Source organism: Ananas comosus, linkage group 6 (assembly GCF_001540865.1).
Source record: "Ananas comosus cultivar F153 linkage group 6, ASM154086v1, whole genome shotgun sequence".
Taxonomy (NCBI): domain Eukaryota; kingdom Viridiplantae; phylum Streptophyta; class Magnoliopsida; order Poales; family Bromeliaceae; genus Ananas; species Ananas comosus.
The window spans coordinates 477,567-491,402 of record NC_033626.1 but is presented as its reverse complement, the minus strand read 5'-3'; the positions used below and the strand labels follow the sequence as shown (position 1 = coordinate 491,402).

The following is a 13,836-nucleotide window of genomic DNA, read 5'->3' as shown; positions in this document are numbered from 1 at the left end:
TAAAACTTAGTAGTTAGGAGTTGAAATGAGATTTGTGGAACTTCAATTACAGCTTTTCTTAATTGACCAAGGATTGCAAAATTAGGGTGTATATTTAAGCTTCTTTTTCCGTCGGATGATATATTTTAAAATGTTCAGGTCGTTAGAAGAGTTAAAGCTAGAATACTTTTGGAAGCACCAGATCCTTCGTATTTTCATACTGAACATCCAATGATAGAGTATCTAAATTGATGATTGGCGCCGTTAAACATGATATACGGCGCGAGAACTTTCTTAAAACTATATTTCGTAATTTTTGGATATTATTTAATCTATTATTCAATATAAAGTGTATTAAGATCACTTGATCGCGTATATAATGTCAAAAAACTTGAAATTTTGGTTTTTAGGTAGTTAAAGAACTTATAAATTATGTTTAATGGCTGTTGCTCATCGATTGATGTGTAATTATTAAGGGCTTAGGAACTTTTAATACTACTCTAGTTCAATTTAAATCAGAATAGTTTAGCGTAAACTGATCCGAACTGGAACTCAATTTGGTTTAAATCGGGCTTGGATCACTCATTTATAGAATCGGGCCGGGTTTGATCCGATAGTCCAGATTAGGAGTGAAATATAATTTGCATATTTTTCTTTTAGTTTTCATCCAATCTTAAAGGGTGAAATAATCTATGTGATTCTACTAATTATACTATGACGAGGGTCAAGCTAGGATCGTTTTGCCCGATCCGACCCGGCCCGGCCCGGGACGGGACGGGTTTGGATGGCTCGGGTCGGATGGAGTCCACTAATAAGACCTGTATCATGGGCTGGACCGGGCCATGGGCTAATCTATTTTTTAAATTTAAATTTTTATTACTTAAAATTAAAATTTTTCTAAATTATCTTTTCTCTTTGTTATTACTCAAAATTTGAATAGTTCAACTCATACCGGAGAGAAAAACAACAAATTTAAAAAATATTAAAGAGACAAAAAAAAATGAATTAAAAAAAACGAAGAGATTACAATGCTTTTGAATAAAGATTGGGGACCAGCGGTGCAGTTAACCCATACAAATTTCATAATTCTATAATTCATGAATTAGAAAGCTTTCGCTCGTGCCGAACCGGTCGAGTTCGTGACGAGTCGAGCCCGAGTTAGTCGCATACAAACTCATCAGTTTTGTTTATACCCTAAACCTAAAACCCCTAATCTAAAATAATGGAGTTAGTCACATGCAAACTCATCAGTTTTGTTCATACCCTAAACCTAAAACTTCTAAAATAATCATATGCTCATAGATTAATATATATGCATATAATTAACCACACTTTGGGCTCTGCATGCATGGTATTTATTCCCCTCCATACGTACGTACATAAGAAAGGTGACAGAAACAAACCACTTCGTCATCTTCTAAACATACAAATATTAATAATTCATGTCGGCAAAAATAATATATCCATTTATATACCACCCCACTGTAGCTACCCTATCCTCTAGGGATAAAACCATGCAAAATATTTATTTAATATTTATTCATTTTCTCTCTCCTCCTCTCTCTCTCTCTCTCTCTCTCCCCTACACCTCGTGCTCATTTATGTCGTATGATAATTAATGAGAGCATAGAGAGGAGAGGAGAGGAGACCTTTGTTGTGGGGTTTCGCACGCATTTCAAAGAGCCTTGAATGGTGAACCTTAATAGAAAGTTTTTTTTTTTTTTTTAATATACCTATGTATGAAAATTAATGAGAATGGCTTTAAGTAGCTGTGGTTTGTTATTAGGGCTCTCACTTGTCAATGTCGCGCAATTAATATCCAACCTGTCCTCTATTTGAACAACGAAAAAGAAAAAGTATGGTTTTTTCAAAAAATATTTCAAAAAAATAATTTTGTCTGAAAAAATATTTTTTTATCTATAAGGAATTTGTTGCTCGTTATTAATTTTGGATACGCTAACATCATCACCCCCTATTTTTGTTGATATTTTTCTCAACTTTTGCTTCTTCTAATTTGAGCAATTTTACTTAAACAAATCAATAAATTTACTAAATCCAACAGTTTGTGCATTGAACTAAAAGCACAATAAGTAGATAACAAAGGCTAAGCTAAATAATAAACAAAATAGCATTCAATTTAATATAAAACACATTGTTTGGTTCCTAGCTAGCTAGGGTTAATCCTGTACATATAAATTACATGATATATATATACCTCCCTAGTGAAAATGGTGGATTGTTCTATGACAAATGGTTCACTCTTTTTAAGGCACCTATATATAAATATCATTGTAGATGAGCAGTTTTGGAAACTTTGGCCCATGTGAATTGTGACGAAGTAACAAGTAAAACAGTACATTAAAGGGTAACACCATAATTATTATTTTCTGCCTCTCACTAAGGGGCAAAGGCTAAATTTGTCAAGAGGTTGCACACATAGTATATAAAAGGGTTAATTTCATACAGATCCCTATAAATATGATAAATAGTATATACATTATTATTTTTTTTTGGGTCAAGTGGTCAAAACATTAGATTATAGAAGAGGAACAACATTTATTTATGAGGGCCCATAACATGTTTGAAACACCATCCAACTCATTAAATAGGGAAAAAGAGGAGAGGCATTGTTTTGACCCACAAGCTAGTGCCTCTCATGCCAATAATGGATAAGGTATTTAATATTTTGGGTCATTAATTAGAAAAACATGTTTGTTCTTTCTTCTTTCTGAGAAAAGAATTCAAAAGTTAGGTCCTATTCAATTGGCCTAACCCACATCTTTTTGTATTGCTGTGTTGCAGGTTAAGTACAATTTGTCAAAAAGATATGCATGGTGGTTGAATATTAGTTAGAAAAAGCTGTTTTGTGTGACAATAAATATGACTATAATCCTAACAATCACAGTTTAAAGAATAAGCCTTAATCATCTCTTGGCTTTGTTTGAAATTGTAGATAGAGTACACATCATGCGCACTTAATATTAAACTAAAGTGATAATACCCCACGCAAATCATAACAGTTTGTTTAAGATATAATTAAAATAAATAATTATATCTCTAGGTACAAATAAATGGGTCCACTACTTGTCCCATTTCCTGACCTTTCCACTGCAACTTGCTTTAAAATCCATAGATACAAACTTTGTAGCGACAAGCGCGATTTTAATCAGTATATTAATATATATATATTGATGATATATAATTATATATAATATAAATATAAGTTATATGATACAATAAGTTCAGGTTACGTAGCTGTAAAATACAGTGATCTCTACTAGTGAATTATGGCCTAGTTTCCTCCAAGAAACCTCCGTTTTGTCACATGATCTAATCAAGGTCACTTCTTTCTCTTCTTCAGACCAAAACCAGCTTTCTCAAGTCCCCTGCATGGTATACCACTGTGCACACGTATCAATGTACATTATACACACACTGACTATGTAAGAGAGAGAGGAGAGTAGGAGAGAGTGAGTGGAGAATGCATGTTGCGATTGCATTTATTTCCACTCCCTAGGCTAGTATATATATATATATAGTATAAGTATAGTATATATATATATAATAATTGATTTGAAGTCAAATATTAATGGCAATGGTATAGATTCTCCACACCTCTACTTTGCTTACCCATCACATTGTTGCTCGCTCCATTTTTAGATAACAAAAAGAACCCTATATATATATATATACGTAGAGCTACAAACTATATATATATATATATATACGTATCTTGTGTGAGAATAATTAATGGGTACACAAAAAAGACCACCCCACTACACCACCATGCACTCTCCTTTCATCTTCTTCCTCCTCTGGTTTTGGTTACTGCTCCTGTTAGTCGCCATTGTTGGTGTTGTTGTGGGGGACACTCGTGGAGAGCGATGCTCAGAAGCTGATCGGGATCGTATAAGGGCTCTCCCCGGTCAACCCCCGGTGGGCTTTGACCAGTTCTCCGGGTACGTCACCGTGGACCGGGTCCACGGCAGGGCCCTCTTCTATTGGCTCACGGAGGCCACCGTGGACTCTTCTGTGAAGCCCCTCGTTCTTTGGCTCAATGGAGGTTAGTCCCTCGTAACATTGTTGTTCTTTTTTTTCTTTTTTCTTTTTCTTTTTCTTTTTTTTTAATATGCACATATATCGACATATTTGTTGAATATAAATTATTAAAATATCATTCTCTTTCGGTTTAATATCTTAGAAGTTGAATCTAAAGTTCAAAATTTTTAAAAGATAATTATTTCATATATTATTCCACAGTGATGTGTGTGTGTGTTACTTTGAATATAAAGCTAAAAGGGAGTGTGCTTTTCATTTTTCAAGAGGGTTTGTTTAATTTGCTTGGTGTTATCATTTTCATAAGGTTGAAAAATATTATGCAAAGAAATTAATTAAACCTTTAATCTAATTTTTGCTATAGTTGTAGCTAGTTGTTACTAATTAAATATATTTCTGAGCTTTATTTTTATAATTAGATAATGAATTCTTTAGACTTAGTTTCAAGTTTTAGTCATCATCTCTAATACTCTTTAATGAATAATATTTATTTTAACTGATAAATTTTACGTATTTTTTATTCATCATTTATGCTTATTAAATTGATATTTTAGATAATAATTGTGTAGTCAATCCAACTTTTTTTCCTTTTGTTTTTATTGTAATTTTTGTAAAATTTTTGGAATTAAATTAGTGAGCGACATTGATTCGAAAATGATGAGGTAATTGAGCAAAATCTATGTTTAGGTACACATTACCTACCCACAGTAAATGCATAACGCGGGAAGGCCACGTGGCACAAAATTAGATAGTCTACGTGGCAGTGGTGGTGGGTCCCCACCTACTGTAATATTGGCTTTTCCCTTTTTTAGGAATATGTCCCTATATTGTTGTAGTATTACGTATGAGTCCCTCAAATTATTTATCATGAGTTATGCATTTCACTAGATCTCTCACATTTACTAACTATAACATTACACTACTATTTGGATGTTTATATAAAATTCTTGTATTGGTTTTCAAATAAATGACCAGATAATTAGTATTTTTTTGACAATATTTATAGATATATTTGCTAGCTTTTATATTAAGAAATTTAGGTGATTTATATGCAAAGAAAAAAATCTAATAATAATAATTAATAATAATAGGTGCATTGTATCCAATGTACTATTATTCTAGGTTAACTAGGGAAAAAAACTATATAAATACTTTATTCTGAGGATATAATTTGCCAAAGTTGGTAGTAGTGCTTTGAAATTTGCAAATATTTTTGCACAGCTCTTAGTCAACACAAACAGTGATGAACATGTTAGGATCATTGATGTCCCTTTTGAATAACTTTTTGTCCTTTGGGGAAACTAAGAGAAGCTTTTAATTTAGGAGTTAAAGGATATCAATAAGAATAACACTGACCATATATAGATTTAAGTTTGGAACAATGAATTAAGTGCTTAATGATCAATTAGATGGAAATAGTTTAGAAATGTATTTGATGTTTCATCCGAATGCCATTAAACGATAAATGCAGAATTAGAACTCGTAATTTTTTAGAATTGAGAAACTTAAAGAGTGACTCTGAAGGAATGTGAGGTTAGAATGATAGCAATCCACTAAGGTTGAGTGAGTGATTGGTTGAATAGTATGATTTAACGGATAAAAATCGTCAAAGAAATAGATCTAACGGTAGAAAATTCAATAGCACCAAGCGCTTGGTGTTATTAATAGTGTAGTAGCCGGACTCTACACACACACACACATATATATATATATAGAGAGAGAGAGAGAGAGAGAGAGAGAGAGAGAGAGAGAAGAGAGAGAGAGAGAGAGAGAGAGAGAGAATTGGGCTGGAATACTATTAATAGTATTTGGGCTCTTTTGCTATCGAGTTTTTAACTATTATATGAAAAATTGTAGGATTATGATGATAGTGGTCCCCCTAAGGTTAAGTGACTGGTTGGTTGAATAATATGATTTAAAGGGTGGAATTGATTAAAGTGTAGATCTAACGGCTAAAAAATCGATAGCAAAAGAGTCCAAATGCTATTGATAATATTTCAGTTCAACTCTCTCTATATATAATGTTAATAAAGTCTTAATAATCCCCAGCTCCACTATTAACATGTGAATAAATTTTAACCTGTTTAGTTGTTTTATTGTTAATTTAAAAAAAGAAAAAAAAAGAAGGACCACATCCAACCCTAAATTAACCAATAGTACCATAGCAAGTACTTTTTTAAATAAAAACAACAAGGATCTAAGTAGTAAAAAAGGACAAGACAATATAAAATAGGGCCCTCAAATCTTTTTTTACTGCACTAGTTAAAAGGTCAAAAGAATACACAAAGAGACACTGTGTGAAAGATCTTATGGTCTTATTAAGGATTGGTAAAAACATCCAAACGTTATCTAAACCGTACACCATTTTGAATTCACTATATCCAACTAATAAAAAATTTGATTTTGCTATTCAATTTTGCAATTTGTTCGATTTGAGTCAGCCAATAATACTTTGACTTCAAAAGTTGATATTTCACGTAATTCTCGTAAAGTAATTAACTTAAATTTTAAAATTAAAGTGCTGTTGACCGACTCAAATTCAATAAAATTAAAAGATTAGTCAGTAAAATTAAAATTTTAAAAAATTAAACAACTAATTCAAAATGGTGTATAATTTAGATAAATTTTATACTTTTTACGTTAAGGATAATCTTATTAATGTGTTTGTTTAGGTGTGTGTGGCACCAAAGTTGGTTGGTTCATGTGACTGAGTCAGGCTATACAAAGAGATCTAAAAAGCTGTGGCTCTCCATTTTTATTCTTTTTGCTGCATCCTTTGTAATCATCACCCTGTGGATTTCACCAAACAAAAAAAAAAAAAGAAGAAAAAAGAGAGAGAAAAAAAAGGAAAAAAAAAGTAACTACAAACAACACACCACCAGCTACTTTTTCTGCCTCACAGGCATGAGCAATCTTGTTTGGACTTAGTCCACCATGTCAGCTGTGGACCATCCACTCATCTGTCTCTCTCTGAGTCTCCCTCCCATCTTTTCTGGCAATCCCTCCGCCGATGTGCAGCAAAATCACTTTCGTGTTCAAAAATCCTCGACCATGGGATTGTACTTAAATTACACCCTCAAAAGAGAGAAGAACTTTACAGTTCGACTACATTTGAAGAGTAAAAGTAAGATTCTAAGTCTGCAATTTTGGCGCTTTTGATTTACGCGCCAAATTAGCATGAAATTACTATTATTTCTTTAAAAAAAATTAAGTTTTTAGAAAAAAAAAGGTTAAATCTACCATGCGGTGGTACTTATAAGAAAGAAATGAACAAGATTGTAAGAGCAGATCACTGGACAGTCCACGGTGATAAATGGTGAGCTGGATTCAGGCAGTAGTAGTTTCTCAACCTTTCTGTTTTCCTCTCTTTTAGTGGGTTTGCAGTCTGTGCCAAAGGGCTGGGAGCATGCCATCAGTGCTCTCTCTCTCTCTCTCTCTAGATTTGTTTTGTTTCTCTCTGTTCCCTTGACATAACATGTGACTATGTGAGTTCACTTGTTTCTCTGTCTAACATATGGATGGTTTGACTTGGTTACAAGAGAGAGAGAGAGAGGGAGAAAGAGAGAGAGAGAGTGGGTGGAGGTAAACCCTGATGTGAAGTAAGGCACGCGCAGCGAGTTGGGAGGAGAAAAGCAGGGCGCATTTTAAAAAGCGCCTCCAACTTTTAATTATTTGCCTCTTTGTCTCTGTTTGTGTGTGTGTGTGTTTGTGGAAGGAGAGAGAGAGAGAGAGAGAGAGAGAGAGAGAGAGAGAGAGAGAGAGATTTGGATTTGGATTTTATGGTTTTTTATATTCTTATTAGTTTCTACTTGGTAAAGAGTTATTAGGAGATAAAAAGAAAAAGAAAAAGAACAAAAAATTGGGTGGAAATTAGGCTGGGCAATTCAGCTAGCTGTTCGTGAGCTAACTCGTCTTCAGCTGACAGCTGTATATTACAAATTTATACTACTTTAATTTTAGACCAACCCAAATATAAAAAAAAATTATATTTTATAAATTTTAATTATTAAATTAAGATTCTAATTTTTAATTTTTTCTTAATTTTTTAGATAATTTAACTTATTGTTCGTAAGCTAGCTCGTATTCGGCGCATATAACATACGAACGAATATGAACACGCCCCAACTCGCTTGCATTCTGCTCGTTGACAGCCCTAGTGAAAACTAAGAGAAGTATAGTATATATATAGTAGGGTGCCAAATGGGTAGCTCAAACTAATTCTACATAAATAATATGATAATTTTCTATTAAAATGATATTCTAAATTGTGTTATTTTTATATTTGTGTGCAATATATATAGAGCGTTTGATTGACCATTGAAAATAAAAATTTGGTGTTCGGATCCTTAAAATCCGATCCGATGGCTCACACATATTTCGTTCATATGTATAATAAATTCAATTTTATTATGAATCTAGTACTATTTTGGTTTGGCTTATTTGGCGTGCCTATAGAAGTACTGTTTGAATAATACTATGCTTGCAAACAATTCATAATATTGCGTAGACATTCACATAAGCATAGCATTACTCGAGAATTATTTGAAGAAGCACTAATTATCCTTTCCAATGAATCACAACTAAGCGCGCATCTTCGTGCTAGAAGCAGGAGATTTCATATTTGAAATTTTTATTTTTACGGCCCAGAAGCGCATATTGGAGCAATTTGTGATCGCTTGTTGTTGTTGCTCTTTTGTGCAGGTCCGGGCTGCTCTTCGGTGGCTTACGGAGCATCGGAGGAGGTCGGACCGTTCAGGATCAAACGAAATGGCTCGTCACTGTACCTAAACAAATACTCGTGGAATCGAGGTAAATAATAATGACCGGGCTTATGTGATTCGGAGCACCAGTTTTATACTCCGTATTCTGCATGAATATCGGTTTGCAAATTCGAAACCTACTATTCTAGTTATAGAACAATATTCCTAGTACTATTGTTATGCGTTCTACGCGCTAAGAATGATATGATTCATTGTTGCAGAAGCAAACCTTCTTTTTCTTGAATCACCCGCCGGCGTCGGATTCTCGTACACAAACACCAGCTCTGATCTAAAAACCTCTGGGGATAAACGAACCGGTACGCTGTAAAATCGAAGTTGACATAGTTAGTTAAATGAGATTCTATAGCCTTGTTTCTGTTTATTTTAGAATCAAAGTGATCATTTTATGATATTCTTTTGCAGCTCAGGATGCTTTGCATTTTTTGGTTGGTTGGTATTCGAGATTTCCGCAATATAAACATCGAGATTTCTACATTGCAGGGGAGAGCTATGCAGGTACGGCTTCGAGAGTTCGAGTTTACTACAATTATGTGGCAGTGAAAAGTCCCGAGTTTGAGTACCTTGATTGAAAAACATTGTGGACTAGTGAACCACTCAGGAATATATTCCCTTGTTGTCATTGTATTAGTGTTCTGGTGCGGTAATATGTTCTGTCGTAAAATGCATTGTCGAAACTAGTTTCTGAACTTTTTTCTTTTTTTTTTTACTGCAATGTGTTCATTTGCGTCGATAATTTCTGTTTAATTTTCAATTTACGTGTTCAAGATGTTAGAGATTTCAACGGTATCGCACTCAGAATCGATATAGAAGTGAATTCACTTAAGTGAAGAATCTAAAAGAGCAAGTTATATATAGTTAGGTGAAAATTCAGAGTTCAGAGACTAGGATGAAAAATCGAAATTAAAATCTATTTTAGCAGCTTCTAGCTTGTAATTGGCAAGCACTGACGACCTTCGCTGCGATTTCTGTATGTTTTAGTTTCGATATTTCATTTATTGCCCTTTTTTTTGTTATAGATGTTTCTTTTTTTGTAGGGCACTATGTGCCTCAGTTGGCAAAGAAAATAGTCGACTACAACAAAGCTATATCAAAGCCCTTCATCAACCTCAAGGGATTTCTCGTGAGTATTTACTCGGAAGTTTATTCATCTTGCGATCAATTGTAGCTTGGATTTCCTTTTTCTTGTTATAAATTATCTATCTTTTCGATGATTCCGCGCATACGTTTAGGATAAAGGACAATATATAATTTCTCTCAATTTTGTAGTTATTATTTGTTATACAAGATTTTTCACATTTAGAACTTTCGGGCGTTGTAGATTGCACTCAACAATTTAGAATTCGCAATTGAAGTGCCTGTAGGATTGATTATCTGTCGCGTAGGTCGGCAACGCGGTGACGGACAACTACTACGACAGCATCGGCACTGTTTCCTACTGGTGGACCCACGCCATGATCTCCGACAGCACCTACCGCTCCATTCTCTCCTCCTGCAACTTCTCCGCCGTCAAGACGTCCCGCCCCTGCGACGGTGCTGTCAACTACGCCATGAACCACGAGTTCGGGGACATCGACCAGTACAGCATCTACACTCCCTCCTGTGCTGCTGCTGCTGCCACCTCCAATTCCTCTGCACGCCACCGCCCCCTCATGCGGCTCAAGAACACCTTACTCCGCCGCCGCTCCTATTCGGGCTACGACCCCTGCACTGAAACTTACGCCGAGAAGTACTACAACCGTCCCGACGTGCAGAGAGTGATGCATGCGAATATCACGAGAATTCCTTACAGATGGACGGCCTGCAGGTGCGAATGTGACAATCGATTCGTCCGTGTTTGATTATTTCGATCTAGTTGTGACTGTTTCGTTTCCGTTTCTGATTACGTAAACAGCGACGTACTCATAAAGACGTGGCGTGATTCTCAGATCTCCATGCTGCCGACGTACAAGGAGCTGATCGGCGCAGGTCTGAGGATATGGGTGTTTAGGTAAGCCGTAATTGTCGTTCGTCGGCACTTATTTCACCTGGTTTCTGAAACAGCTTTTCTCTGAATGGAGCTATTGACAAAATTTAATGAAGTTGTGTGGTGATATGCACGCAGTGGGGACACTGATTCAGTGGTACCGGTGACGGCGACAAGGTTCTCGATCGGCCATCTCCATCTGAAGGTGAAGATCCCTTGGTATCCATGGTACTCGGGCCGACAAGTAAGTCGCAATAAAATTCGTAAAACACTACATTTTGCATGATAACATGATACGATCATTTTCTGACGTAATAGAACAAAAATCGTAGGTCGGAGGATGGTCGGAGGTATACGAGGGGTTGACGTTCGCGTCGGTGAGAGGAGCAGGGCACGAGGTGCCGTTGTTTCAGCCGCGACGAGCATTCGAGCTGTTCCAGTCATTTTTAGCAGGAGAACCATTACCAAAATCTTAAGACCTGCAGCATAAAATGTTGTTTCTGTTTGTGAAATTTGAAGCAATTTCAGAAAAGAAAATGAGGAGGGAGAGAGTGATGGTGGATAGATGAACTTAGGATTAGGAAGTAGGTCGAAAATAAAAAATGTATCATGAAGGGAGAGTGATTCATTGGCACTAGAAAATTCTCTGCTGGAAATAATGCGTTGAACATTTGAAAGCAAATTATTCGTTCATTTCTTTTGGCTCTTTCTCTTAAAGTCTAGTTTCAGAAGTTTTTTTTTTTCTTTTCTTACTCATAAGTTTTTGACCGTTGCATGACAAAATATACGGATAAGATGATAGTAATTTTCGATTAGAATAATAGTGGTTCCTAAGGTTGAATGGATGATTGGTTGAACAGTATAATTTAACATATAAAAATGATCAAAAAGATGAATCTAACGGTCGAAAACTTACGAGTACAGAAAAATCTATACTTAGAAGAATATAGTAGCTGGATTCTAATATATATTGACTTTTGAGACACATTGATTTAGCAGCCAAAAGCTTAAATTCAAATGCATTTAAGGGCAAAAAGTTGAAAGCGTCAATAGCTTGTAATCGGCTCGAACTTGTGATGAATTCAATAGATCAGCTTACAATTTGTTTGAGTTAGTTTGTGTTTAACTCATCTTTACCAGGTCCGAACACGATATGATCCTAGCTCTCTTGTATTTTGCTCGTCGGAAAGCACCTAAGTTTAGAATTCCGAGAAATTATTTTGTTGTATAAAAAGGCAAATCCAAATTCAACCCTTTTTTTCCTAAATAATAATAATAATAATAATAAATAAATAATAAATTTAGACTAGTACAGCAGATGATCTAGATGGGTCTGCATACTTTATTATTATTATTATTATAATATTAGTTTATTATTATATATATATATATATATATATATATATATATATATATATATTTTTACAGCTCTCAATGGACACGCGTCACGCATAGATCGCACCGCTGCTTATCACACTTCGCATGACCGTCCCCTTCGTTCCCACATCCCCCGATCGCCTCCCCAAAACACCCGACGACGAATCCCTCGGCCATTAACGCACCGAAGAAGCTTAAAGAAGAAGAAGCCGTAGCCATGGGCGCGTGCGCCATCTTCCTCGAGATCCTATGCGCCATCCTCCTACCCCCACTCGGCGTCTGCCTCCGCCATGGCTGTTGCACCGTACGCCTCTCCCCCTCTCCCCCTCTTTCCTCTCCGATCCATCGCAAAACCCTAACCCAACCCTAACGATCTCTTCGCTCTCCATGACTGCAGCTTGAGTTTTTGATCTGCTTGGTGCTCACCATCCTCGGCTACATCCCCGGCATGATCTACGCCGTCTACGTCATCGTCGCCGTCGATCCCGATCGCTTCCGCAGGGAGTACGACTACTACCAACCCGTCGCCTAGCTCATCATCATCAGCAATTAGGGTTCGTCGCCTCCGTTCCCTCTTTTCCTATCTTGTCAATTTGTTGTTCTCGATCATGCTTCTGTTTATGGGATTAATGGCGAATCTGTGATGGACATGATGAAATTTTCAATTGAGTCATGCTTATTTTGTCATTTGATCTACTTGATTTGGTAGCGGATGATCTTGTATTATGTTTACTTGGATCTTTCATCATGTTTGCATGTTCATGTAAACTTCAAGCGATAATTAGATGATGAACATTGTAGAGCTAGAATATATTGGTACATCAGATGGGTTTCTTTAGATGCAAAATTAGAAACAGAGGATCTATGAAGCCAATAATTTATGTGATTGCGGTGCCGATAAGTTAATGAAGTTTGCGAGTTTTATCTTCATTCAATTGTGTAGCCATGTTGTAAATGCTCTCTAAGTTTTCAGAGTGTGGATAGATGCATAACAATGGTAGTTGTATAGTAACCTGAGTTCTTAGGATGTGTCTGATTTGGTCGGAGCTTTTGGTCATAAATGTTGGTTGAGTGGTAAAGCTTCGCAATTCATGGAGCTCCAACCAACAGCTTTCTTGTGAGTCAGAAACTCCGAGTTGGAATTTCTAAATTTGAAGGCCAAAAGTTCACAGTAAAAGCTGTGAACTTTTTGATCTTTGAAATGTCTATGTGCTGAGTAAAGAAGCTATTTTTGAAGCCAAGCGCAGCAGGTATACTCCTATCCTCTCATATATGACAATGAGCTTTGAAGTTGAAATGGAATTTGGGAGATTAGGATTCTGTGTTCTTCGCATAGGTAATTGTATCCTTGTAGTAAACTGAAATTGAGGAAATTAGCTTCTTAGGTGGTGTTTTGGTAAGTTATGACAGGAATAAGTCGTAGGTGTGATTGATTAAACTGAAAGTGAAGCTAGGGATAGTAGCTTTGTAGTTCAATTCTATGTACAGTGAAGTTCGAAATAGCGAAAGAATGTAGGATTTTGTATAATGACAGAAACCGAAGTCCTGGTTCCAGTTGCAATTTCAGCGAACCCTAGTACTGCATAATTTTGATTTAGATGAGAAAACTTGCGATAATCGAACACTCCATCACGATATGTAACTGTGATTGCCTTAGTCGACGACTTTCTCCTTCCAATG

At 35.8% G+C, this 13,836-nt stretch overlaps 2 protein-coding genes across 2 annotated transcripts; both read left to right on the top strand.

The window, feature by feature from the left end:
- LOC109711886 (serine carboxypeptidase 24) lies at positions 3,686 to 11,485 on the top strand. The gene is made up of 9 exons (XM_020235238.1): positions 3,686 to 4,042; positions 8,737 to 8,844; positions 9,017 to 9,112; positions 9,219 to 9,311; positions 9,851 to 9,936; positions 10,199 to 10,620; positions 10,708 to 10,803; positions 10,918 to 11,023; positions 11,112 to 11,485. Exons 1-9 carry the CDS (start codon positions 3,730 to 3,732, stop codon positions 11,253 to 11,255), a joined length of 1,464 nt encoding a protein of 487 aa, XP_020090827.1. The 5' UTR covers positions 3,686 to 3,729; the 3' UTR covers positions 11,256 to 11,485.
- Positions 12,212 to 13,086, top strand: LOC109711889 (hydrophobic protein OSR8-like). The gene is made up of 2 exons (XM_020235241.1): positions 12,212 to 12,460; positions 12,554 to 13,086. Exons 1-2 carry the CDS (start codon positions 12,374 to 12,376, stop codon positions 12,686 to 12,688), a joined length of 222 nt encoding a protein of 73 aa, XP_020090830.1. The 5' UTR covers positions 12,212 to 12,373; the 3' UTR covers positions 12,689 to 13,086.